The sequence below is a fragment of the Neoarius graeffei genome, chromosome 1, assembly GCF_027579695.1.
Source record: "Neoarius graeffei isolate fNeoGra1 chromosome 1, fNeoGra1.pri, whole genome shotgun sequence".
Classification (NCBI taxonomy): domain Eukaryota; kingdom Metazoa; phylum Chordata; class Actinopteri; order Siluriformes; family Ariidae; genus Neoarius; species Neoarius graeffei.
Genome location: NC_083569.1, coordinates 121,867,951 through 121,895,374, shown reverse-complemented (window position 1 = coordinate 121,895,374; position 27,424 = coordinate 121,867,951). Strand labels below are relative to the sequence as shown.

At 44.2% G+C, this 27,424-nt stretch overlaps 1 protein-coding gene across 5 annotated transcripts in view; it reads right to left on the bottom strand.

Moving 5' to 3' along the window:
- greb1l (GREB1 like retinoic acid receptor coactivator) overlaps positions 1-27,424 on the bottom strand; it is a 99,884-nt gene that overhangs the window by 28,896 nt on the left and 43,564 nt on the right. For 4 of the 5 annotated variants that reach the window (XM_060916047.1, XM_060916070.1, XM_060916062.1 and 1 more), the window contains exons 14-19: positions 27,231-27,347; positions 26,905-27,102; positions 20,689-20,869; positions 18,741-18,930; positions 5,119-5,255; positions 1,936-2,269 (exon numbers count right to left, since the gene is read on the bottom strand). In XM_060916047.1, the coding sequence (XP_060772030.1) occupies positions 1,936-2,269; positions 5,119-5,255; positions 18,741-18,930; positions 20,689-20,869; positions 26,905-27,102; positions 27,231-27,347 (1,157 nt within the window). The remainder of the gene's footprint in view (positions 1-1,935; positions 2,270-5,118; positions 5,256-18,740; positions 18,931-20,688; positions 20,870-26,904; positions 27,103-27,230; positions 27,348-27,424) is intronic. The other variant, XM_060916056.1, reaches the window with a different exon arrangement.

Here is a 27,424-nt window from a genome sequence, read left to right as displayed (position 1 = left end):
TTGTGTTTTTGTCAAACATTGGAGCTTTGTATTCATTCTGAAGGTTTATTGTTATTAACCTTCATCCTACCAAGCGGGGTCCATCTGGACCCCGCACCTATATGTTTGTTTGCCATTTTAAAAATATGTGACATACTGCCTCACCGTTTTATGAATTTGTCGGAATTTATGTCTTAATTAAAACACTAAAGCACCGGAAGATCAGCTTTTTGAATTGTGAAGGTATAATTAATTTGTTACTGGGGTCCAACCGGACCCCAGAGTAAAGTTTATCTGTCTTTCATTTTATAATTGAATAGCACACTGAAAGTTAACTTCTTTTATTTCTTTTATGTTCCATAATGAAACTACCAAGGCATTCCTTCTTGGGGTCCGTGTGGACCCCACTGCTGCAATAAGCACAGGCTGCAAAACAAAAGCCCTAAATTATTTTACAATTACTTTTTTGTTTTAAATTCTGTAAGAAAAGACCTAAGTTGTAATCCAGAATGTTTTACAGCTGCATGAGCTGCAAAAATCATGCATATAATGCCAATTTTTTTTTGTGGCGCTATAATTTGCTACATGTATGCTAGTTATTGCAATACTATTGCAATGTTATTGCATTTATAATACATCATTGATATTCAGCCATAGTGGATTTTGTTCTTCAATAAAGTTATGTCTGTTTGCTGCATTGAATTGGTTCTTACTGCATTGATTTCAAGGTATTCCCTCCTGGGGTCCATACGGACCCCGCCTGGTAGTTTGTGTATGTAAAATCGGCTGGTAGGATGAAGGTTAAGTGTGTTCTTTATGCCTTGGGCCCTTTAGTGTATTGCTATTATTAATACAAGATGTTCTAAACAAAACTTATCTGGTGATTTTGTCTTTATAAGCTTTAATTTTAAAGAAAAGTATTGGGGTCCAAACGGACCCCACATGGTAAGATTAAGGTGTAAAATAGCATGGTAGGATGAGGGTTAATATTGAATAAAAAGTAACTTGGATATATCATTGTTAATTATCATTCAAATTTTAGGTAAATTATCTTAATTTGCATCTTATACGGATTTTATAAGGGAAATATGGATTTTGGAGGTTGGTTATACAGGTTTGATTGACCAAAGGTTGACATGTATGCTCTCCCGCCAGTAGAAAAGAAAATGAAAGCCTGCCTAGTGGGTACAACTGCAAGATAGAGCAAGGTTAGATGACGTGCCATTCTTCTGGACAGATAATTAAATAATTCTAGCCTTAGAATGCATGGGCTCGACTCCACGGTAGCGAGTATGGAGTTCTACACCTAATGTTTTGATCTTACAGAGAAAGAAACGAGAACACAAAAGCAGGAACAGAGAAAAGATATAAATATTCATCTTTTGTTTCATGGAGCTATTCACAAATTAGTTACGGCCAGGTTCTTGCCTGAACTGATAATCACATCATCAGTTTTTTCTCTGGCTAATCAGACACAAGGTACGCCACCACTCTTGCTGGAGCACTTAAGCCAGTCCTGCTGGTTCAGGAAATCGAACCAGTGACCTTTTGGTCCCAAAGCTGTTTCTCTAACCATTTGGCCATGGCTTCCCCATTCACGAATGTCAACCACAGATTACATCCCTGCGACTCAAAACTCTTCGAGGTCGATGCAGAGACGCGATGTTTTCCGCACGTCACCAACTTGGTATGATGCAGTTCCATTATTATGCTAATTGGTTAAAGCTCCTCCCTCGCATTTGGCTATTCCCTGTTTCCATAGGGCCGTACTGTTTACCTCAAGAGGGAGGAAAACAATCCCAAAACGGAGAAACGTGACCCTCAGGACATCAAAATGATCACATCTTGTCCACATGATATTGTGCTTACAAAATAAAGGAAAATGCCACACACAATAAAAACATGACTTGGCAGTCAGCAGATTTAATAATTTTTAAGTGAGTATGCGTTACAGACCCTGAGCTGTGTGTAGAAGTGCGGTGCAAGGCTGATCTCATTCGTCGGTCCTCCCAGCACCACGGCAAACCTCTGCTCCAGCCCCAGTTTGTGTTGTGCCTCTTCCAGTCGCTCCCGTGCCAATCGCGCCAGCTGCAGTGAGGGCACGCGCACCAGCAGCATGTGCCCCCTGCCACCCCGCCCAGTGCTGCTCAGTACACCCTCCACCATGGCCAGCGTCTGCGGCGTGACGTGATCCCTCAGTGCTGGACAAGATGTCAGTGCCATCATGGCTTCGGTGTACTGCTGGATCAGCAGGTAGCTCCGGATCACCATGCTGTGCAGATGAGGGTGACTGAAAACAGGAAAGAAGATGAGGCGCTACAGTATGTTTCCTTTTATCCCAGTCCAGTAGTTTATTATTTTATTTCATCTTATGGTTATTCCCCGATAACACCATGCTAGCTTGTTTCTGATATAATATGCTAGCTTGCTTGGAGCTACACAGTCTCAGGAGCCATGGAGTGACTCATATTTGTTATTTGGACACTTTTCTGGTCACAAGCTTCAGGATCATGAAAGGAAAAGGTCTTGAATTGGTTCTCTGGAAAATAGGCAGATTTTGGTTGTGATTATTGACCTGTTTACTGGCAAGACTACATTTATATATACAACCCCGATTCCAAAAAAGTTGGGACAAAGTACAAATTGTAAATAAAAACAGAATGCAATAATTTACAAATCTCAAAAACTGATATTGTATTCACAATAGAACATAGACAACATATCAAATGTCGAAAGTGAGACATTTTGAAATTTCATGCCAAATATTGGCTCATTTGAAATTTCATGACAGCAACACATCTCAAAAAAGTTGGGACAGGGGCAATAAGAGGCTGGAAAAGTTAAAGGTACAAAAAAGGAACAGCTGGAGGACCAAATTGCAACTCATTAGGTCAATTGGCAATAGGTCATTAACATGACTGGGTATAAAAAGAGCATCTTGGAGTGGCAGCGGCTCTCAGAAGTAAAGATGGGAAGAGGATCACCAATCCCCCTAATTCTGCACCGACAAATAGTGGAGCAATATCAGAAAGGAGTTCGACAGTGTAAAATTGCAAAGAGTTTGAACATATCATCATCTACAGTGCATAATATCATCAAAAGATTCAGAGAATCTGGAAGAACCTCTGTGCGTAAGGGTCAAGGCCGGAAAACCATACTGGGTGCCCGTGATCTTCAGGCCCTTAGACGGCACTGCATCACATACAGGCATGCTTCTGTATTGGAAATCACAAAATGGGCTCAGGAATATTTCCAGAGAACATTATCTGTGAACACAATTCACCGTGCCATCTGCTGTCGCCAGCTAAAACTCTATAGTTCAAAGAAGAAGCCATATCTAAACATGATCCAGAAGCGCAGATGTCTTCTCTGGGCCAAGGCTCATTTAAAATGGACTGTGGCAAAGTGGAAAACTGTTCTGTGGTCAGACGAATCAAAATTTGAAATTCTTTATGGAAATCAGGGACGCCGTGTCATTCGGACTAAAGAGGAGAAGGACGACCCGAGTTGTTATCAGCGCTCAGTTCAGAAGCCTGCATCTCTGATGGTATGGGGTTGCATTAGTGCGTGTGGCATGGGCAGCTTACACATCTGGAAAGGCACCATCAATGCTGAAAGGTATATCCAGGTTCTAGAGCAACATATGCTCCCATCCAGATGACGTCTCTTTCAGGGAAGACCTTGCATTTTCCAACATGACAATGCCAAACCACATACTGCATCAATTGCAGCATCATGGCTGCGTAGAAGAAGGGTCCGGGTACTGAACTGGCCAGCCTGCAGTCCAGATCTTTCACCCATAGAAAACATTTGGTGCATCATAAAACGGAAGATACGACAAAAAAGACCTAAGACAGTTGAGCAACTAGAATCCTACATTAGACAAGAATGGGTTAACATTCCTATCCCTAAACTTGAGCAACTTGTCTCCTCAGTCCCCAGACGTTTACAGACTGTTGTAAAGAGAAAAGGGGATGTCTCACAGTGGGAAACATGGCCTTGTCCCAACTTTTTTGAGATGTGTTGTTGTCATGAAATTTAAAATCACCTAATTTTTCTCTTTAAATGATACATTTTCTCAGTTTAAACATTTGATATGTCATCTATGTTCTATTCTGAATAAAATATGGAATTCTGAAACTTCCACATCATTGCATTCCGTTTTTATTTACAATTTGTACTTTGTCCCAACTTTTTTGGAATCGGGGTTGTACAGTCGTAACATGCTTGCTTGTCTATTTCTACACAGCATGTAAATAATATAATATAATGCTAATTTATGCGTCTACAACATTCTAGCTGGGTTGTTGCTACATAGCATCATTGCATGTTAGTTATTACAGTGCCTTGCAAAAGTATTCATCCCCCTTGGTGCTAACCCTCCAAAAATCCATTTAATTCCAGCTTGTAATGCGACAAAACAGGACGAACACCAAGGAGGATGAATACTTTTGCAAGGCATTGTCTCATCTCATTATCTGTAGCCGCTTTATCCTGTTCTACAGGGTCGCAGGCAAGCTGGAGCCTATCCCAGCTGACTACGGGTGAAAGGCGGGGTTCACCCTGGACAAGTCGCCAGGTCATCACAGGGCTGACACATAGACACAGACAACCATTCACACTCACATTCACACCTACGCTCAATTTAGAGTCACCAGTTAACCTAACCTGCATGTCTTTGGACTGTGGGGGAAACCGGAGCACCCGGAGGAAACCCACGCGGACACGGGGAGAACATGCAAACTCCGCACAGAAAGGCCCTCGCCGGCCACGGGGCTCGAACCCGGACCTTCTTGCTGTGAGGCGACAGCGCTAACCACTACACCACCGTGCCGCCGCAAGGCATTGTAGCTTCTATATAGAGCTTGTATATACTGTAGTGTATATAGCTTGCAACATTTATTGCGCAAGGTGGCCCACTTTAGATCGTTGCTTCTGGACTAGATGGGGCCAGAGTGAGCTACGCCGTCATTGACGGTCTCGTTCGTACATAATACCACGTTCAAGTGTTTATTTCTATATCATTCCATAAAAAGACTGACACTTTCATTCTTTACAATCACAATATATGATATTATCATACCACCATACCGTTGTGTAAGTTTACAGTAAATTAAGTTTGTGGTGTTGGGTTCTGACCGTTGGAGCAAAGCGTTGACCATCCTCTCAAAGGCATCATCACAGCGCAGGATGGGACTGGAGACACCCCACTGCACCGAATGCCGGTACTCCTTCAGCCCGAAATACACCAGGTCCTTTGGTGACAGCACCCCCTGCTGACACACACACATTATACACCTTACGTCAGGCTTCATTTTCAACAGTATGCGTTTACAGCTAACACCATCTGTGAGGCAGGTTTCATTAATACAGCGGCGCAGTGGATTCTGATTAGTAAGAAGGTGCTGATTAGTTTTCTTGTACAGAGGATGCACAACATCTCATCTCATCTCATCTCATTATCTCTAGCCGCTTTATCCTTCTACAGGGTCGCAGGCAAGCTGGAGCCTATCCCAGCTGACTACGGGCGAAAGGCGGGGTACACCCTGGACAAGTCGCCAGGTCATCACAGGATGCACAACATAAACAGAAAAATAACGCGTAATTGTTTATATGATGAAGTTTCCCGAAAGAGATGTTTATGAAACATTTATGGAAGGAGTCTCCAGTGTCAGCGCTTTGTAACAGTTAGACGTAAAGCTGTAACTTTAGCTTTTCTTAAATATTCAGGACAGAAGAGATTACATTTTGTGGTTTCTTGGTTTCTAATATGACAAGCTGCATTTATTTTTTTGGCATATTAACTTCCAGAGAGAGAGAGAGAGAGAGAGAGAGAGAGAGAAAGAGAAGCTGGCGAGAGAAGGATTACTTATAGCTAATATAACGTAAGTGAGAATCAAGAGCATTACTTTAACGTAAATGTAATTAAATGTATAAACTAGAAACAGATAAAAATGCTAATATACCGGTACTATTGACATGCTATTTGTCATTTAAAGGAATGATTTGCTGATAATGGTGCTGCTTTGAACTTAAACATGTACAGTCGTGTTCAAATAAATAGCAGTGCATTAAAACAAGTGAATAAAGTGAATAAAGGCTTTTATTTCCTTCTTTCAAATATTGTGGAAACATTATATGTTCAATTCCAAATCAAAGCATGAACAAATTTCATTAAGTCTGCATTATTCTTTCATAGGAAGCAAAGAAAAGGAATATTAATCTGTTCAAAAAATAGCAGTCGACATTTTTCTCTTCAAACTCAAACTGAAGTAATATTTAGTTGCAGAAACGTTGTTTTTGATCACTGCTGCACATCCGCACTGCATCGAGTCAACCAACTTCTGCCACCTATAAACAGGTATTTCAGCCCAGTGTAACATTTAACATTTAAAGCCATGAAAACTCTTATGTTGAAAGGACAGCACAGAGAATGGGGAACTTTTGTGTTGAATGTTTTGGAACGCTGGGGGGAGAGGCGAAAAAAAGATGATGGAGGGAAAGGCAGAGCGTGAGTAGCTGAACAGAGAGTGAGCAGCCTTTACGTTATGTGTTGATAAATGGTTAATAAACCTTTGAAAGTTTTATGCACAACTGGTCTCCGGAATCTCGTTCTACATGCCCAGAACCCACATTACACTGGTAGCAGCGGTGGTGAGTTTTCTTTTCTCGTGTCGGATTTTTTTTTTTTTGTCCCCGGTTAACGCTGTGCTAGTTGGCGCGAGCAACAAAGACTTCTGCACAGACATCGCCTGTAATTTTTTTTTTTTGCTTGTGGACGTTTATTGCGTTTTTTTGTTGTTAACGAGTGACAGGCGTATTTACCTCACACATTTTACCGCGCTCCGATTACCAGTGGGGCTACAGCAGTTTCAAATCGTTTGGATATTTTTTTTTTCTTTTTCACCGCTCTGTGGACTTTGCTTATACAATGGCAGATGAAAACAGTGCTCGTGCAAATCCTGAACTTCAGGATCCACCTCCACCGGCTGCACCTGCAGTCGGACTTGAAGCTCGTGCCCAGCCACCACAAGAGTCACCACCACCATCCGCCCCATCGACTATGAACGTTGCACTTCCTTTTCGGATTGAGCTTCCTCCTCCTTTTTGTGGCGACGGCTCGGAACCGTTTCATTCGTGGATACGAAGGTTTGAAGTGGCACTGGCCGTGTCGACTACGCCGTTGGATAAAGCCAAGCTCTTACCTGCTAAGTTAAGTGGTCCTGCATTTTCATACTGGCAGACGCTTTCGCCTGCAATTCAGAACAATTATGACTCTGTGAAAACTAGTCTGACAGCTGTTTTTAATAGACAGCCTTTTATAGCCACATTTCAGACCTATCTAAATGCACGCCCACGAAAGCCTGCAGAGCCTCTTGCAGTTTATGCTGCTGAACTGACCACCTTGGTGTCGGAAGCTTTTCCTACCTATGATGCTCAAGCAAAAAGCTCAGAGGTTTTCAGGCGTTTTGTGACTGGGCTGGACCCCTCACTCCAGCTAAAAATTCACGAGCATGGTGCATTGACCCTGGAGGCTGCTCTTAAAGTAGCAACACAGTGTGAGAGGGGTCAGTTAGCTATTAGTATAGCCTCCCCATCCTCTATTATGCCAGTAACTGTTGGCCACACTGCCTTGCCCACCCCTTTCACGCCTATTGCAGAGCTGACTGCTGCCATCGCCGACCTTCGGGCTGATTTCAAGTCGTTACAACGCTCTCAAACACAGACATCAGAAGACAGACTGGATCACCTCTCGCGGCAGGTCTCCAGCCTTCGCCAGGAGGTGTCAGGAATTCTACATCCACAACAGCACGCCTGCGCGGCAACTGACTACACCACCCAGCGGCGTTCATCGGACCGCGGTGCTGTCTTCTACATGCCGCCACATCAGCCCTTCAGCCGTGATGACATCCCTCCTCCTCCTCGACGGCATTCTCCTGGTCGGTGGCAGGTCCGCTCACCCTCTCATCAACCATCCTACGGTGACAGTGGTCCCTATCGACGTAGCCCCTCGCCTGCCTATGTTCGTGAGTCTGCCCATGGCTACCCTCACCACACTGATCATTACACATCCACTAGATCCTATAACACTGACTACCCCAGCCGCTCCCGTTCGTGGGAGCGTCACTCTCAGTCTGTTGAACACCCCCCATACACTAGTCATGCCACATACACCCGTAATGCTCGCTCACCTTCTCCTGGCCCTTATGGCAACCAACCTCCACATAGCCAGCAACAGTGTCGCTCCCCCACACGACATGTTCACTTTTCCAAAGACGCACGTGATCAGGGAAACTACTAGAAGCTGCCATGACGGACCGCATGACCGCTTCTCTCTCGCCAATGGTCCACACTAAGAAACATAGCTCTGAAAACATTTCTCCTACACCGTTTATTCAACTCACCTTAGCAGCTACAGAGGTACATGCTTTGGTAGACACAGGGTCTGGCCTTTCCCTAATTTCAGATGAGTGCCATAGGTCTATACCGGCATTAGCCACCCAGCCTATTTCCAAATCGTTTACCTTGGCTTCTTCTGTCACAGGACACTTTTTAGACATATTGGGCACTATATCCGCGCCTGTACATATAGGTGACATTACCTTACCACATGTCTTTCATGTTGTCCGTGCAGCTAGCCATCCAGTTATTTTGGGTTGGGATTTTCTTACAATGCATCAGGCCACAGTCAATCTACCCCAGGCGACAGTACAGCTCTACAGCACCGAGGTGCCCTTTTCGCAACCTCAGTCCCTCGTACCTGTCCAGGTTGCTGCTGTAACTATTTCGGCAGTCACAGTCCCGCCTATGTCAGAAATGACTATACCTATTTCAGTGCTAGGTAGTATGGTGCTTGCAACTCCCTCAGACCCGTATGTTGGTTTGTTAGAGCCACGTGTCTCCTTCTACAAGTTTGGCGCTTGCTAGAACATTAATGGCAATTGAAAATGGAAAGGGTGTTATCAGGGTCATCAACCCCACTCAGGATCCAGTTTTGCTAGATGGCGGATGCCCCGTTGGACAGGTGTTCGCAGTGATGGGTCGGCCTCATGATGAATATGCACTAGTGTCGTCTGTCACCGTTAAGGACAAACCACCCAACACCCCAACAGCTGTTGTGTCTGTGGGTGATGCTTGCACATCCTCAGAGGAGCAATTACAGCTCCAACAGCTCATCCAGGAGTTTACTGACGTATTTAGTGCACATGCGCATGATTATGGCCAGACAACGCTTGTCAAACATAAAATTAACACCGGTGATGCTCAACTGATAAAATTACGCCCCTATAGAGCATCCCCAGCCACCCAGGCTATTTTACAACAGGAAGTATCAAAGCTTTTGGAGCATGGGGTGGTTGAAGAATCTTGCAGTCCATGGTCGGCGCCCGTGGTACTTGTCAAGAAAAAAGATGGAACGCACCGATTTTGTGTCGACTTCCGCCGCTTAAATGCAGTTACAATCAAAGATTTACACCCGCTTCCTCGGGTTGACGATACATTAGACAGACTAGCGGGAGCTAATATTTTTAGCACAATTGATCTGACAGCTGGCTATTGGCAAATCCCGCTTAACCCTGCAGACAAAGAGAAAACTGCTTTCTCTACGGGTACCGGCTTATACCAATTTCGCATGATGCCAATGGGTTTGTCCAATGCCCCCCCTAGTTTTCAGCGCTTGATGGAACTGGTACTGCGAGGCTTACATTGGAGCATCTGCCTAATTTATTTGGATGACATAATTTTATACAGTCAGGACTTCCCTCAACACCTCCAGCACTTAAAAGAGGTTTTCCAGCGCTTCCGATCGGCAGGTCTAAAGCTAAAGCCGTCAAAGTGTCACCTGGCCTGTTCGTCAGTCACATTCCTTGGCCATCGGGTGTCAAGCAATGGGGTGGAGCCTGACCCTGCCAACACAGAGAAGGTTGCCAACTGGCCAGTTCCACAGTCGGCTACACAAGTCAGAGCATTTCTGGGGCTGTGTTCCTATTATAGGCGTTTCATCCAAGATTTTGCACATATCGCTGACCCCTTACATCGTCTTACACACAAAGGGGTGACATTCATATGGTCCAGTGAGACAGAGGAGGCCTTTTCCATATTGAAGCAGGCCTTAACATCACCACCAGTCATGGCGTTTCCAAATCTTTCAGTCCCTTTCCTTCTCTACACCGATGCATCACTCCATGCTATTGGGTCGGTCTTGTCGCTGAGGGTGAATGGCCAAGAACATGTAATCGCATATGCTAGCCATCTGCTTTCAGCTTCAGAGAGGAAATGGTCTACATTTGACCGGGAGCTGTGGGCCATTGTGTGGGGTGTTCGTCATTTTCGCCATTATCTTGCGGCTCACCCCTTTACGATCATAACAGATCACAAGCCATTGGTAGGCCTCAAGAAACTACCATTAGACCAGGACCCCACTGGACGTCGGGCCCGCTGGTCAGTGGAACTGGACCTTTATGACTGGCACATAGTCCATCGTGATGGGGCCAAACATCTTAATGCAGATGCTATGTCGCGGTGTCCACCCTCTGAGCTTACGGAGAACCCTAGCCCTGCTCAGCTTACAGAGGCGGCAGATATGGCTACACAGACAGAGAACATCACTGAGACGTCTAGCAATGCCTTACAAATTGATCAGGGACAATTACAAAACAGTACAGAACATCAGTCAGACCTAAATTTTACTACCGAGACATTTAGTACTACCCAGGGAATGCCCATTAACCATGTACAGATACAGACGGAGTGGAACATTGCACAACAACAACAGGCAGACCCAGACCTTTCCACAGTCCGGTCATGGATCACAACTGGCCGACAGCCACCGGTGTGGAGGTTACGTGGGGCCTCTGCTTACCTCAAGAAAATGTGGTCCCAGTTCGGTCGCCTTACTATCACCAATGGCATTTTGGTCAGAAGCACACTCTCTCCTCCGGGAATAGAGCAGGTAGTTATTCCCACATCTCTCATTCCCGATGTACTACATCATGTCCATGGCCATCCAGGTGCAGGTCACTATAGTTTTGCCAAATCGTTAGACAAAGCCCAGCGAAAATTTTACTGGCCATATATGTCTACTGACATTTCCAAACACTGCACCCAATGCCTAGCTTGTCAGTCGCGGCGCTCCCCAGTGCCTCGCCCCCAGGCTCCCCTAGTCTCTATCTCTCCTGACCGACCGTTTCAGATTGTAGCTGCTGACATAACAGAATTGCCAATGTCCACAAAAGGCCACCGTTATGTCTTAGTTATGATGGATTTGTACACAAAGTTTGTCAACCTATACCCATTAAAGGACCAAACCACAGTCTCTGTGGCACACTGTATTTTTGAGAAGTATGTACCTCAACATGGAGTTCCTGAATCTCTACATTCAGACCAAGGAAGACAGTTTGAATCAGATCTGGTGAAACAGCTGTGCACTCTCTTGTCTATTCATAAGCTTCGCACGTCGCCTTATCACGCACAGTGCGACGGAGCCGTCGAGCGTTATAATCGCACCTTAAAAGAGGAGCTGGCCAAGTACCTACTGAGTGTTGGGCAGGAATGGGATGACCACTTACCCCAGATTGCACTAGCATATAATACCACCACTCACACAAGCACAGGGTTCACGCCTTTCTTTTTAGCTCATGGTCGCGAAGCTCGAATTCCCTTAGACAATTTACTCACACCTGAACTCCACCACACTTTGGCGACGGGAGGTACTCCGGCGGCATATGCTCACCACCTACGCCAATGCCTTTCCAGTGCGTATGAGTCTGCCATAGTTTTCAGAGATAAAGCTCAGGAGCAGCAACGCCATTACTACGACCGTCACCAGAAATACACCCCATATCAGGCAAGGGATCTGATTTTAATAGATGATCCAGCCCACCAATGCAACAAAATAGCACCACGCTGGATTGGCCCATACCAGGTCATACAGCCTCTGGCCCCTTCGGAAAATTCCCCGCCAGTCAACTTTTTAATCCATAATCTCTCAAAGCCTGATGCTAAGTCAAAGGTTATTCATTACAATCGCACTAAACCATTCATTAGTGATCCATCACAGCCCATACAGTACATTACTCCATCCAACAGACACGCGGCCCCTCCAACCACCCTCTCTGGGTTCCTGCCATTTCATAGTTTGCCATCAACACCAACATTTCACCAACAGCCCATTATACACTCACTTATGCCACAACGGCCTCATGAGACACACACTGAGGGGGCAACACCTGGTGCTGGACCTTCCTTAGTGACTGGGCCTAGGCCGTCTGCAGATCCCCCACCACAGGTGAACACATCTGGGGCCACTCATGGGCCCGGACCGTCTGCGGATTCCCAGACACCGGTGAACACACTTGTGGTCACCCGTTCACTTCCTGGTCGTGCACGACGGTTGCCCTCTTACCTTCAGGACTTTGAACTGTCGTGAAAGACATGTTGAAACACTTTGTGTATGGCATTTGTTAAAGCATTATTGTTACAGTAGTATTGTATACTGTATACTTACCTTCGGGACTTTGAACTGTCATGGAAGACATGGTGAAACGCTTTGGTTATGGTGTTCGTTAAAGCACTATTGTTACAGTAGTATTGTATACTGTATACTTATTTAGGCCTACATTCTGTTGTTTTGGTTAGTTGGGATGCTCACCTACTACAATGTTAGACAAAGACAGTTTTCTGCCTGTATCCCTGAGTACCAGATCTATATATTTTTTTGTTCATTGCCTTCACTGGGTCAAGAGTGATTTTTTTTTCTCCCCCTTTTCTCTCTCTCTCTCTCTCTCTCTCTCTCTTTTTTTTTTTTTTCCTGTTTTGGTTTTGAAATGAGGACATTTCTTTGGGGGTAGGGGAGTATTATGTAACATTTAACATTTAAAGCCATGAAAACTCTTATGTTGAAAGGACAGCACAGAGAATGGGGAACTTTTGTGTTGAATGTTTTGGAACGCTGGGGGGAGAGGCGAAAAAAAGATGATGGAGGGAAAGGCAGAGCGTGAGTAGCTGAACAGAGAGTGAGCAGCCTTTACGCTGTGTGTTGATAAATGGTTAATAAACCTTTGAAAGTTTTATGCACAACTGGTCTCCGGAATCTCGTTCTACATGCCCAGAACCCACATTACACCAGGATGAACAAACTCATCTCATCTCATTATCTGTAGCCACTTTATCCTGTTCTACAGGGTCGCAGGCAAGCTGGAGCCTATCCCAGCTGACTACGGCCGAAAGGCGGGGTACACCCTGGACAAGTCGCCAGGTCATCACAGGGCTGACACATAGACACAGACAACCATTCACACTCTCATTCACACCTACGCTCAATTTAGAGTCACCAGTTAACCTAACCTGCATGTCTTTGGACTGTGGGGGAAACCGGAGCACCCGGAGGAAACCCACGCGGACACGGGGAGAACATGCAAACTCCGCACAGAAAGGCCCTCGCCGGCCATGGGGCTCGAACCCGGACCTTCTTGCTGTGAGGCGACAGTGCTAACCACTACACCACCCGATGAACAAACTCGAACTATACTCAGCAAAAATAAAAACTTGACCCTCATTATTTTTCAAATAGTGTTTAGAAACTTTTCTTGAAAGAGTTCTTGTTGTGATTATGGTTAAATGCATTGTCAAGGGCATTACGTCACACATTCATTCTACTGGTCGGGCCTACATAGCACGTGCGAGAGCACTGCACGCTAAAATCACGTTTCCATGTGACACAAGTGACGTGACCTATTGATACACATGCAATTGATCTCACGGTAGCAGAGTAGAGTGTCATCTCAGAAAAACAAGGTTTTATGGTTAATTATTTGTTAATTTGCAATGCCACGACTGTCAAACATTCAGCGTGAATGTGCCATTGGCATGCTGAATACGGGAACATCCGTCACTGACGTTGCGAGGGTTATGGGATGCAGTCGACAGACCATCCATAATCTCCAGACACGTCTCCATCAAACTGGCACCACAGCCGACCGCCCCCGTCCTGGTCGACCACGTGTGACGTCACACACAGAAGACCGACAGATTGTCTTATGTCATTTGCGTAATCGGTTTGTCACTGCCACATCCACTGGGAATGAATTGTTTGGAGGTCGAGTGACTGCCCAAACCATTCGAAATCGCCTGCGCTCTGCTCTGCATTAAGTTGTGACTCACAGTTTTTGATCATGGACATTGTCGTCGCATTTCCGGTGGAACCGATTCCATGACAAACATGATCTGTATGCTATAGCATCTTTAATGACAAGATAATTGAATACAATCGTTATTTCAAACCTATTTTCCAAAATGTTCAAATTATTGACTTTAAAACGAGTGTAAAGTTTTTATTTTCGTTGAGTTTATATTCCACAATTCCTGTGAATTTTTGGGTTTTGCTTCAGAAACTCTATTTTTAATGTCACCCCACAGGTTTTCAGTTGGGTTGAGGTCAGGGGATTGAGCTGCCACTACATTACCTCAATCCTTTTTGTCTGGACCCAAGATGTTACTTGCTGACTCATGTGTTTGGGGTTGTTGTCTTGTTGAAACACCCATTTCAGGGGCATTTCCTCTTCGGCATATGACAACATAATCTCTTCAAGTATTCTAATGTGTTCAAACTGACCCATGGTCCCTGGTATATGATAAATCGGCCCAATGAAGAGATGGTCCCATATACGATTCGTACATTGGGGGAGTGCCTGTTAGAGAGCGCACTTATCCTGGGCCATTGGCATAGTGAGGTAGGGTGGCCAGTTCCTTTCCTCGCTGCCTTACTTCCCCCAGTGTTTCCACCAGGTCCCCATTCACTGCTGGGTGGACAGGGAGCGAGCCCCAGATCCCCGTCGAGCCGAGGCTCGAACCGGGGACCGTTCGCTTAGTGGTCAAGCGCTCTAACCACTTGGCCACTTCGCCAATACTGTAGTGTGAAAAACATCACCATGCCATGATTTTTGTGCCACCATGCTTTGCTTTCTTCACAGTGTCCTGTGGCTTGAATTCAGTACCCGGGCGTGAAATGACGATGATCACTCGGCCCAAAAAGAACAATTTTACTCTCATCAGTCCACAGAATGTTATGCCATTTCACTTCTTTTTGGGCCAATCGCTGTGTTCCTTGGCAAATTTTAACTGATTCTGAACATGCTGTTTCAAAAACAGCAATTGTGCTCTACAGGTGCTTGTTGATGATAGCTTAGCTTCGATTAAATGTCTTCTGACTGTAACAGTTCAAAGTTTAAAGTCCTCTCCATGCCAGGACCTGCTCTTCCCAGGCAGTCTTCTGTCCCAGTACTAACCAGGCCCTTGAGGCACATTGGGCGGCGCTGCTCTCCATTTCAGTTACCCTTGGCCTCTCACCTATTACATAGCTGGGGTTACAGTGGGGGGCTGGTCCTCTGGTAACCACGAGAGTTTGACTCCCAACTCACATCTGTATTGCGGCGCCTCGCCAGATGGCAGTAGGTATGATATTGGTATGACCTGACTGCAAGTAGAACTTGCGATTTCCTTGTCGAGAGGTGGACACGCTAACCATGAGGCCAACTTGTGGTTGACCATAACAGTACTTAAAGGGAATTTTAGATCATCTTTGATCTTTCTGGAGGTGATGATTGGCTGAGTCTTTGCCATTGTGACTATTCTTCGATCCATTTTAACAGTAGTTGCTTATTTTCTTCTGTGAGTTTCGGGGTTTTGTTGCCATTTTAAAGCATTTTAGCTGAGCATTCTATAATTTGCTGCACTTCTTTATATATTTTCCCCTCTCCAATCAACTTTTTAATCAAATTACGTAATTACAGTGTATGAACCATTTGCTTCCTTTCTTCCTTAATAAAGGACAATTAATAACACCTGTCTTTTTTCACAGAATGAATTAATTTTCTAATTAAACTCTACGCCAGGGGCGTAGGCAGAAATTTGTAATACTGTGGACTTCTATGAAATAGAGTGGACCCCATTGTAATCGGGGGGTCTGGGGGTCCTCCCCCAGAAAAAATTGTATTTCTTAGATGCAATTTCCTGCATTCTAACCAATTTTAGGGTGAATATATTAGCAAATCCCATCTGATTCACAGCCCTCTGATTAATGGCAAGATTAAGAATTGTGTCAAGTTTCAGCTCAGAGCAGGTCAGATCTTTTGTTTTGAAATACAGGACGATTCCGTATTGTAAGGGACAGTTGACAACCCTATCCTTTCACCCCCCTATTTTGCTTACTTAAAAAAAAAACAAAAAACAAAAAAAAACAAACCTACATTATAGACAACGGGTCTTTATTCGCTATTGTTTTGTAAGAGAGAACAAAATATATTTTTCACAAAAAGAACAACAGAATTTTTAAAAACATGGCCATTTGAAGTCTAAATTTAATGCAGTAGAATAAATGAATAAAATAGTAATAATGAATAGTTTGGCTTATTAAAGAAAGAGGACAGCGATGTCTGTTTAGACATTTTCTGTTTAAGTTAGCGCAGCTAAACTAGCATTCTAGGTCAGCGATGACTTCCGTTTTTTGGCATAGCAACGGATGTTTGCTTCTTGCCGCTTATCAAAAATGCGGGCATTAGCCAATCAAAATGATTATAGAGAAAAAAAAAACCACTGACAAAAATATAATTTCTGTAAATAGTTGTAACATTATACTTAATTCAAAGTGTTTTGTTTCATGTTACATTATTGTTATCCTGCTGTTCATTGAATTTCACGTTAAAAACACCTCCTCTATGGTGGGCGAGCCAGCTGTCAATCAAGTTGGACACCTCCGATAGGGTGGGCCAGCCGTCAATCATAGTGGCACCGGCCCACTGTTGCCCTTATGTGCCTATGCCACTGCTCTACGCTGTTATTATTTTGACCACGCCCCTTTCAATTACTCAGAACAAGCAGCATGCATGTCATGACAGTTAGTTCTGTTGTTTTTCTATTTCACTACTACATCTACAAGTCAATTATTTGCCCAGCAGAAATGTCACTATGAATAATAACAGTGGTTCATTAAGTTACTGATGTTGTCCTGATTTTTTTTTTTAAACACAACTGTAAATACATGTTTTTACTCCAGTTTAAAAAAGCAGAATTTTAAAGCAATCGGATGTAGCTTTAAGATATGGGCATTTACAGTTGTGGTCAGAAGTTTACATACAGTGACATGTCATCTTGGTTATGAATGTCATGGCAATATATGGCCTTTCAGTAATTTCTTTGAACTGTTCTTTTTCTGTGGCAGAATGATTGTACAGCATACAGCTTTAATTAAAAAAAAACAACACTAGAATTTGGTGCACAAATTTTCTTTGGGTTTCATGAAATCAACACAGGGTCAAAATTATACATACAGGGCCAAAAATTTACATAAACTCACTTAGATTATTAATTCAGAGGTGCTGAAACTTCCAAAATGTCTCTTATCTTGCCAAGGCCGAGGTCTCTTAACTTCCTGTTAGTGATCATGATGGACTACAGCTGGTAGCTTCTCTGTGCCTTCATAAAAAGGGTTTGTTTACAGCACTCATTGGATTGACCAACACACAGTAAAATGGGAAAGTCCAAGGACCTCAGTGCAGATCTGAGAAAGAGGATCGCAGATATACACAACTCCGGAATGTCTCTTGGAGCCATTTCTAAACAACTGCAAATTCCAAGATCAGTTTAAACAATTGTATCCAAGTTATTGTGAGGTGTAGTCACTTTGCCAAGCCACTTTGCTTCAAGAAAACCCAAACTGTCAACCTCAGTTGAAAGGAAATTGGTTTGGATGGTCAGGAACAACCTGGGAACCACCATGGCACAGTCCTGCCATGAACTGGAAGCAGATGGCTCACTGTCTACAGTTCAGATCAACATGGACTAAGAGGCTGCTATCCATGAAATAACCCCCTGCTCCAAAACTGACACCTTCAAGCTTAATTAAAGTTTGAAGCTGATCACACGGACAAAGAAAAAGCCTTCTGGAGGATAGCTGTAGTCAGATGAGACAAAGATTTTGTTGTTTGGCCACAATGACCACCATGTACTGTACAGAGGGACACTGTAGCAGCTGGTAGTGGTGGTAGGATCATCATGCTCTGGGGCTGTTTTGCTGCCAGTGGAACTGGTTCATTGCTCAAAGTGGATGGAATAATGAAGAAGGAGGACGACCTCAGAATTCTTCAGCATAAACTATCAGAAACTTGAACACGACTTGAGAGTTACAACAGGATGATGAACCCAAACACACATCAGAGCTGGTTATGGAGGATAAAGCAGGCTAACATTAAGCTTAAAACAAGTCCTGACTTCAACCCTATTGAAAATATGTGGACCGTGCTTATAAGTCGAGTCCATGCCAAGAATAAAAAAAAATAGTAATTGAACTCTACCAATTCTACCATGAAGAGTTGCGAAATATCCAACCAGAATTCTGCCAGAAGCTTCATGGTAAACAGAAATGTTTGGTCAAGGTGAATCTTGCAAAGAGACATTTTACCCAAATATTAGCTGTGCTGTATGTATAATTTTGACCCTGTGTTGATTTCAGAAAACCCAAAGAAAATTAAAACTTCTGCCCCAAATTCTAGTGTTTTTTTTTAATTAAAGCTGTATGCCATACAATCATTCTGCCACAGAGAAAGAACAGTTCAAAGAAATTACTGAAAGGCCAAATATTGCCATGACATTCATATCCAAGATGGCATTCATGTCACTGTATGTAAACTTCTGACCACAGCTGTATTTATAGAAAAGTTAATTTTAAGGGGACTTGTGTAAAATGGAGATTTCGCTTAACTACTCACCAGGCTGTGGTTGCTGGGCCAGTGCACTTCGTTGTGGATGCTGATGCGTGAGTAGCACGTTTGCAGTGTGAATGGGAAGGATGTGACCTGAAGAAGCAGCAGATTCTCAGCGTCTAAAACCTCCTGTGAGTTCACCACACGATCAGCCAATCCCTGAAGATCACCGTGAGAGACGGAGCCAGACATCACACTGGGAGGAGGGAGAAGGGATAAACATCATCAGTATACTAGCTAACAATATGCTAGCCTGGCTATGTTGTCTCATCTCATCTCATTATCTCTAGCCGCTTTATCCTTCTACAGGGTCACAGGCGAGCTGGAGCCTATCCCAGCTGACTACGGGCGAAAGGCGGGGTACACCCTGGACAAGTCGCCAGGTCATCACAGGGCTGACACACAGACACAGACAACCATTCACACTCACATTCACACCTACGCTCAATTTAGAGTCACCAGTTAACCTAACCTGCATGTCTTTGGACTGTGGGGGAAACCGGAGCACCCGGAGGAAACCCACGCGGACACAGGGAGAACATGCAAACTCCACACAGAAAGGCCCTCGCCGGCCACGGGGCTCGAACCCGGACCTTCTTGCTGTGAGGCGACAGCGCTAACCACTACACCACCGTGCCGCCCATGGCTATGTTGTCAATAATAATAATAATAATAATAATAGCATGACGCAGTGATTAGGCCTGTCGCCTCACAGCAAACAGGTTCTGGTTTCGAACCTGCCGGTCAACTTCGGCGTTTCTGTGTGGGCTTTGCATGTGTTCTTCTTGTGCCTGCGTGGGTTTCCTTCGGTTTCCTCCCACAGTCCAAAGACATGCAGATTAGCTCAGCTGGCTACTCTAAATTCCCCATAGGTGTGAATGTGAATGGCTGTCTGTCTCTCTGTTAGCCCTGTGATAGACTGGTGGCCTATCCAAGGTGTAACCTGTCTCTCACCTAGTGTCAGTGGGGATCGACTCCAGCCCACCCATGACCCACAGTGAATAAGCAGTATAGAAAATGAATGAACTCATAATAATATACTAAGTAACTTTAAAAATGCACAATGGAATTCAACATGATATCACTTTAGATCCATGCATATATTTGAAATTTATGATATTGTATGTAATGCACACACATCTTGAAACATCGATAAAGGACATTTATTGTCAAACTCAAGAATTAATTCCCAATAAAAAAATTCAAAGTGACAGTTGGTCCATGTTCGGACCGTCATGCTGGAGATTCTGGGTCCGTGTCGTCCAGGGGTCTCAGCAGCAGTGACTGAGGGTGTCAGGAATCTGTCACGGAGGTGAGCTAGCCTGATGTGCTGATCCTGAACTGGCGTCGTGACTCGAGGCTGACCAGGGCATGGACGATCCCCGGTGCTCCCTGTCTGTCTGTAACGCTGACTCAAACGGGAAATGGTCGAATGATGAACACCGAAGTGCCGGGCGACCTCTGTCTGTGTACTTCCGGCACGCAACATCCCGATGGCCTGTTCACGTTGATTTTGGCTTAGGCGTGGCATCTTCAATAATGACAATTTTCCCATCATTTCCCCCGGGTATTTATAGGCAAGATTGTGTGTGTACAGTGTATGCAGAATTTGTTTGAAAATTAAAGCCTGTCCATGTCATTGACTACCCAAGTCATATTGTACGTTATTGAGTACAACTCCCTTAAATTCTGATTTGAGCACAGATTTGGAACTTATTCGGGCGGAACGAAGTTATTTTTCCATTGTGATATATTTATTTTCTTCTTGAGATAAACTCAGCACGAATTCAGCAAGTTTTATCAATGTGCGTTTTTAAAGTTACTTAGCGTAATAATAATATCAAGGCAGCTTAAAATATTTTGCTAGCTTTGTTTATTATTATGTAACAATGTAAAAATTAACATTGTAACTATATGAAATATGATAGAATTATTTTTATATAAATAGTGGTACCTGGTCAGATCAATATGCGAGTTATCGTGGATGAGGACGAAGAGCGTGTATGGGTTCTGTTTCACTTTTCTCATGAAAGCTTCCATTTTGGTGTGTACCTCGTTGTCCAGACGTATTACATACTTATCTGCCTTTTGTTGGGCTGAGGAGGTGTCTTCCATCCCCAGGTCCACCAGCACGCCTGTAAAACACACACACACACACACACACACACACACACACACACACACACACACACACAGATTCATGATGGCAAGTTTCACAATCAGCATTAAATTTGTTTAAAACAGTGCCCTTCTCTCTGGCGAGTCTCTCGGGGAAGCTCTCTGGAAGCTTTCTTCCTACCTTTCTCCGAAGTAACCTCTCAAAGCGAAGTTCTCACAGGTTATACAGCTTAGGCCATATTTCTCTAGTAAATTCTCTTCAGGAAACATTTTCAGGTAAATGTCTTTCAGGTCGCTTCTCTCAGTTAAGTTCAGTTCAGTTAAGCCCTCTCAGGATTTATTTTTTCCTGGTAAGTTCTCTCAGGTAATTTTTCTCTGGAATGTTCTCTCAGGTAATATTTCTCTCGTAAATTCTCTTCAGGAAAATTTTCTCAGGTAAATATGTCTTTCACGTAGCTTCTTTCAGTTAACGTTCTCTGAGGTAATACGTCTCTGGTAAGTTCTCTCACGATTTTTTTTTTTTTTTGGTAAGTTCTGTCAGGCAATATTTCTCTGGTAAATTTTCTCAGGTAATATATCTCTACTAACTTCTCTTCAGTAAAAAAAAAAAATTCTCAGTGAAATATGTCTTATGTAGCTTTTCTCAGTTAACGTTCTCTGAGGTAATATTTCTCTGGTAAATTTTCTCAGGATTTATTTTTTCTGGTAAGCTAATATTTCTCAAGTAAGTTCTCTCAGAGGGGCGGCACGGTGGTGTAGTGGTTAGCGCTGTCGTCTCACAGCAAGAAGGTCTGGGTTCGAGTCCCGTGGCCGGCGAGGGCCTTTCTGTGCAGAGTTTGCATGTTGTCCACGTGGGTTTCCTCCGGGTGCTCCGGTTTCCCCCACAGTCCAAAGACATGCAGGTTAGGTTAACTGGTGACTCTCAGGTGGGGTTTACATTAGACCGTATCAGCGGATCATCAGATTAACGTTTTTAAAACGATTCGCGTGCACACAGCAACGCCAATACACGGATACACTCGGCTCCGCAGGCATCCTGCGCTCCAAATCACTCCGCCCTGAACAGCGAGTGCCCTCTGGAGGGTGCGCACTCCGGCCCTGCGCAGCTCACAGAGCATGCGAGTATAGCGCACGAGCAGTGATTCGGGACTGAGCCGCTGTGTGTGTGATCCTAGTGTATATCGGGTATGCGCGTCACTTACCACTTGCAAGTGGAAGGATGGCAAGCCTAAAGACAATCATAACTACACAATGGGCAGTATTTGCATCAGTATTTTCATACTTTTATACTCTTTAATGAAAGGTGATACAAGGCGGAAGTCCGCGCCGTTTTTCAGCAGTCGCGTCACATGACCAACGCCAGCGAATCAGGAAGGTGGATGTCACAGTGACGTTGTCCAATGACGACGCCAGCTAGAGCTCAGCACAGCGTATCCGCGTATTCTCAATGTTTACACAGCACCGGACCAGACACGATCTGGATTGAATACGTGGACCCTGGCGGATTCCCGTTTCCCGGCGTTTCCAGGCGTTTTAATGTAAACGGATAGTGCATCCGCGAAGAAAACGAGACAGACACGGTCTAATGTAAACTTGGCCTCAATTGAGCGTAGGTGTGAATGTGAGTGTGAATGGTTGTCTGTGTCTATGTGTCAGCCCTGTGATGACCTGGTGACTTGTCCAGGGTGAACCCCGCCTTTCGCCCGTAGTCAGCTGGGATAGGCTCCAGCTCGCCTGCGACCCTGTAGAACAGGATAAAGCGGCTAGAGATAATGAGATGAGAAGTTCTCTCAGGATTGATTTTTTTCTGGTAAGTTCTCTCATGTAATATTTCTCTAGTATATTCTCTCAGGTAAAATTTCTCTCAGGATTTATTTTTCTGGTAAGGTCTGTCAGGTAATATTTCTCTACTAAATTTGCTTCTGAAAATTTTTCTCGGGGAAATATGTCTTTCACATAGCTTTTCCCAGATAATGTTCTCTCAGGATTTATTTCTCTGGTAAATTCTCTCAGGATTTACTTTTTCTCTTAAGTTCCCTCCTGTAATATTTTTCTAGTATATGGGTCTGTCTCAGAAACTGGGTACTGTGGGGGTCCCCCACTAAATATACTCACAGTCAATAAACTATACGGGTTTGAATGGTGATGTTGGTTTTAATTTGAAATAAAATGATGAAAGAAATAATACAGATAAAACTAAATCTTTGATGTGAATACTGTATTCAGAATTTGGCAAAAATTCTGCAAATTTGTGGAAAAATGGCGGCTTGATCTGGGACATGATAAATGGTCGACTACATCGCATTCCCTTAAAAAGGCTGTAGTCCACTGAAAAGTCTACAGTTATCACTAATTGCATTTTAAGTTGTAACTTTATCCACCTAAGGATTGGTGCGCTCACAGAATAATCATAACTGTAATAAAACATCACGCAAAATATTTGATCACCGTTGTGACTCCATTTTCCGCAAACCCAAAACCAATACGATCGTGTGTTTTGATCTAAACGGAAAGCCTCAGGGTCAAGGTCACTACCTCACCAAAAGTAGTAACTTAAAATCACTACGCCATATAAACATTTAATTATAAATCTGCGATTTTTTTTTTTAAACTAAAGCTGAAAGTTAGGTATAGAATATGTTTTTTACAGAATATGTTACGATGGTAGCTGGTCTTGTATGAATTTCTGAGCTATAAAATGAGTTGTGGTCTATTTTTTACCGTAGCGTGTTATTTGTGTGCGGGGAAGGACACACATTAACAACTTGCATGTGTAGAATGGAATTTTCCACTCCAGCAGTTAGAAGTTGATCGTGCTTCCATTTGCGGTCTCTCTGTTACGCGGGTGATCTGTTCGGACGTTATCGCTGAAAAGGTGAGTTTTGACAGTTTTATTTTGTTTTAGTCTTGCAGTATAAGGCAATAGAATGTTTCTTTTTCATCTTACTTTCATATTTCATAGTGTTTGCGTATTTTTGGCCAATATTTTGCAACCATGGTCAATTTAGATTGAACTTTTGATAGAATCTACGGCCAGTCATTTTGCCCCGCCCCCGCCTCGCGCTCCGTCCGGTGCGGTAGTGATGTCCCGTTACTCGCGCGACACAGCAGAGACCCACGCGACCTTCAGCCGGTACAGTCGCTGTTCTTTTACCACCGCCGTTATTCTCATCTTTCCGGTGTGTTCTTGATTTTTCCATCGTGTCCTATTTCGCCATATCAAATACCCAAAATGTATCATATTATTCATATTTAAGTGAATAATCAATTCAGTCATCATAACTTGGCATTTTTAACCCAAGCAATCAAAAAGAGGAAATTTATTCAATATTTTCACTCATCTGTGAAGGAGGGGCTTTAATTCTTCATGATGGAGTTATCTCATCTCATTATCTCTAGCCGCTTTATCCTGTTCTACAGGGTCGCAGGGGAGCTGGATCCTATCCCAGCTGACTACGGGCGAAAGGCGGGGTACACCCTGGACAAGTCGCCAGGTCATCACAGGGCTGACACATAGACACAGACAACCATTCACACTCACATTCACACCTACGCTCAATTTAGAGTCACCAGTTAACCTAACCTGCATGTCTTTGGACTGTGGGGGAAACCGGAGCACCCGGAGGAAACCCACGCGGACACTGGGAGAGCATGCAAACTCCACACAGAAAGGCCCTCGCCGGCCACGGGGCTCGAACCCGGACCTTCTTGCTGTGAGGCGACAGCGCTAACCACTACACCACCGTGCCACTCTGATGATTTTATATGTAAATCAATTTTACAAAAGCATTTGAATTGTAATCAAAAGAATTTCCACAGGCGGCACGGTGGTGTAGTGGTTAGCGCTGTCGCCTCACAGCAAGAAGGTCCTGGGTTCGAGCCCCGGGGCCGGCGAGGGCCTTTCTGTGCGGAGTTTGCATGTTCTCCCCGTGTCCGCGTGGGTTTCCTCCGGGTGCTCCGGTTTCCCCCACAGTCCAAAGACATGCAGGTTAGGTTAACTGGTGACTCTAAATTGAGCGTAGGTGTGAATGTGAGTGTGAATGGTTGTCTATGTGTCAGCCCTGTGATGACCTGGCGACTTGTCCAGGGTGTACCCCGCCTTTCGCCCGTAGTCAGCTGGGATAGGCTCCAGCTTGCCTGCGACCCTGTAGAAGGATAAAGCGGCTAGAGATAATGAGATGAGATGAGATGAGAATTTCCACAGTGGAGGCCGGATAAAGCAAGATGCTATCTCTATTCTTATTAAACATGACAAAAGAAACATTGAGTGTTCGGTAAATGCAAAAAAAATAGTAAAATTAGAAAATTTATTTTTTGACCATAATGTCCCAAATGTATCTGGTAAGTTCTCTCATGTAATATTTCTCTGGTGCATTCTCTGAAGTAATATTTCTTCTTGGAAATTATTCTCAGGTAACTTTTTACTAGTACATTCTCTAAGGTAATATTCATCTGGTAAGTTCGCTCAGGATTTACTTTTTCTCTTAAGTTCTCTCATGTAATATTTCTCTAGTATATTCTCTCAGGTAATATTTCTCTGGTAAGTTCTTTCAGGATTTATTTTTATGGTAATGCAAGGCTGACACTTGCACGATTCCGTGGCACACATTGGCACGACTCGAGTCGTGCCAGTGCGCAAACTAGTTGCAAACTGGCGTGAAGTGTGCGTAAACCCGTTGTGACTGCGTGCCATGTCGGGACGAGAATTTTGAAAGGTTCAAAATTTTGGTCACGACAAAATTTCGCGACCGGGTCGTGAACTATGCGCAAACTGTTCGTGATCTCGTCGTGAACTCGTCGGGAGGATGCGTGCCAGTGCGTGGAAGTGCGCGCCATGCCACGACTGTCACGAACTGCCACGAATAGTTCACGAACAGCTCACGTCGAGTTCACGAGTAGTTCACGACATGTTCACGAATTGGTGCGCGTCGCAGCGTGGCCGTGCCTTCCCACTGACACGGTCACGCATTGATGGCACGAGCAGTTCACGACTAGTTTACGCACTTCACGAACAGTTTGCGCATGGCACGAGCAGTTCACGACGAGTTCACGAGCAGTTCACGACTACTGCGAGACAGTGGCGCTCGCGTCGGTGCGGGGGTATATATAGGGCTTCCCGGACACTTCTCGCCTCTTCCAGCCTTTTCTGCTGCTCTTCAACAATGGCTAGAGCAGCTGCCAGGTATAGGCATCTTCTCTTCTCTGCAATGATTGTGTCTCTGGTATTCAGCATGTTGTCTCTTCCACAGCCAATTCAAAAATGACCAGGGGTTGGGGAGGCCCCCTTTTTATATGGCGTGCCCAAGTCGGCATGACACCGTCCGAATTGCGCAAACTCGTCGTGCCAATGCGGGAAGTGCGTAAACTATGCGTGAACTCGTCGTGCCAGTTCGTGAATGTGGATGGGCACGCATTTGTGAACTCGTCGTGAAGTATGCGTGAACTAGTCGTGAACAGTGCGGGAGCCTCCCAGTTCGTGCCCCAAAATGGCACGACTTGCCACGACAAAATCGTGGCCAAAAGTCGTGCAAGTGTCAGCCTTGCATTAGGTCTGTCAGGTAATATTTCTTTACTAAATTTGCTTCCCAAAATGTTTCTCAGGGAAATAATGTCTTTCACGTAGCTTTTCTCAGTTAATGTTCTCTCAGGATTTATTTTTTCTGGTATGTTCTCTCAGGTAATGTTTCTCTGAAAAATTATCTCAGATAATATTTCTTCCTGGAAAGTATTCTCAGGTACCTTTTTACTGGTAAGCTCTCTCAGGTAACATTTGTATGGAAAAATCTCACCTGTTATATTTCTCTGGTAAATTCTCTCCAGGAAAGTTTTTTCAGGGAAACAGGTAATGTCTTTCAGGTAACTTCTCTCAGCTATTTTAACAGGCATTTTTTTTTTCCTGGAAAGTTCTCCCATGGAATTTGGTAAAGAAGGTAGGTAATCTCATTCTTAGGAAAGTTCTCTTTACCTTTTCTTTTCTCAGGTAAGTTCTTCCTTTTACCTTTTTCGTCTAAACACCTATGCGTATTCTCTCAGGTACATTCTTGAGCCTCACCTGACTGGTGGATGCGTCTGACTGTCTGATGAAGCAGGACGTATGATGGAGGCACCAGCACTAGGAAGTCAACCTTGCAGAATCGACCGAGGTCGAGGGTCTGGCTGTTCGAGTCTGCGATACCACACACCAGAGAGAGGAGACTCCGAGCCACAGTCAGTTGTGGGGGGTAAATCTGAAATGCCTCACTCAGAGGCTCTGACACATCCCGGGACATAAGAGCTTACATTAGCATGTAACAGATAAAGTCAAACGCATTCAATTAAATCTGGTTTTTGCTACCAAGATAGAAAGATAGAGAGAAGAAGAAAGAGAGGTCGTCTAACCTGCCCCTGTGTCAACTTTCATGTCTGCTTCATCCTGTGAGTGAACGGAGTCACTGAGCTCGGCCTGCTGCTTCCTTCTCCGCTGATACCGCAACATCTCCTTATCCAGATTATCACCTACACACACACCTCATTATGTCTCAACCACTAGCTTTACATTAGCATAACAAATGCTTAAACATTCTGAAAATAAA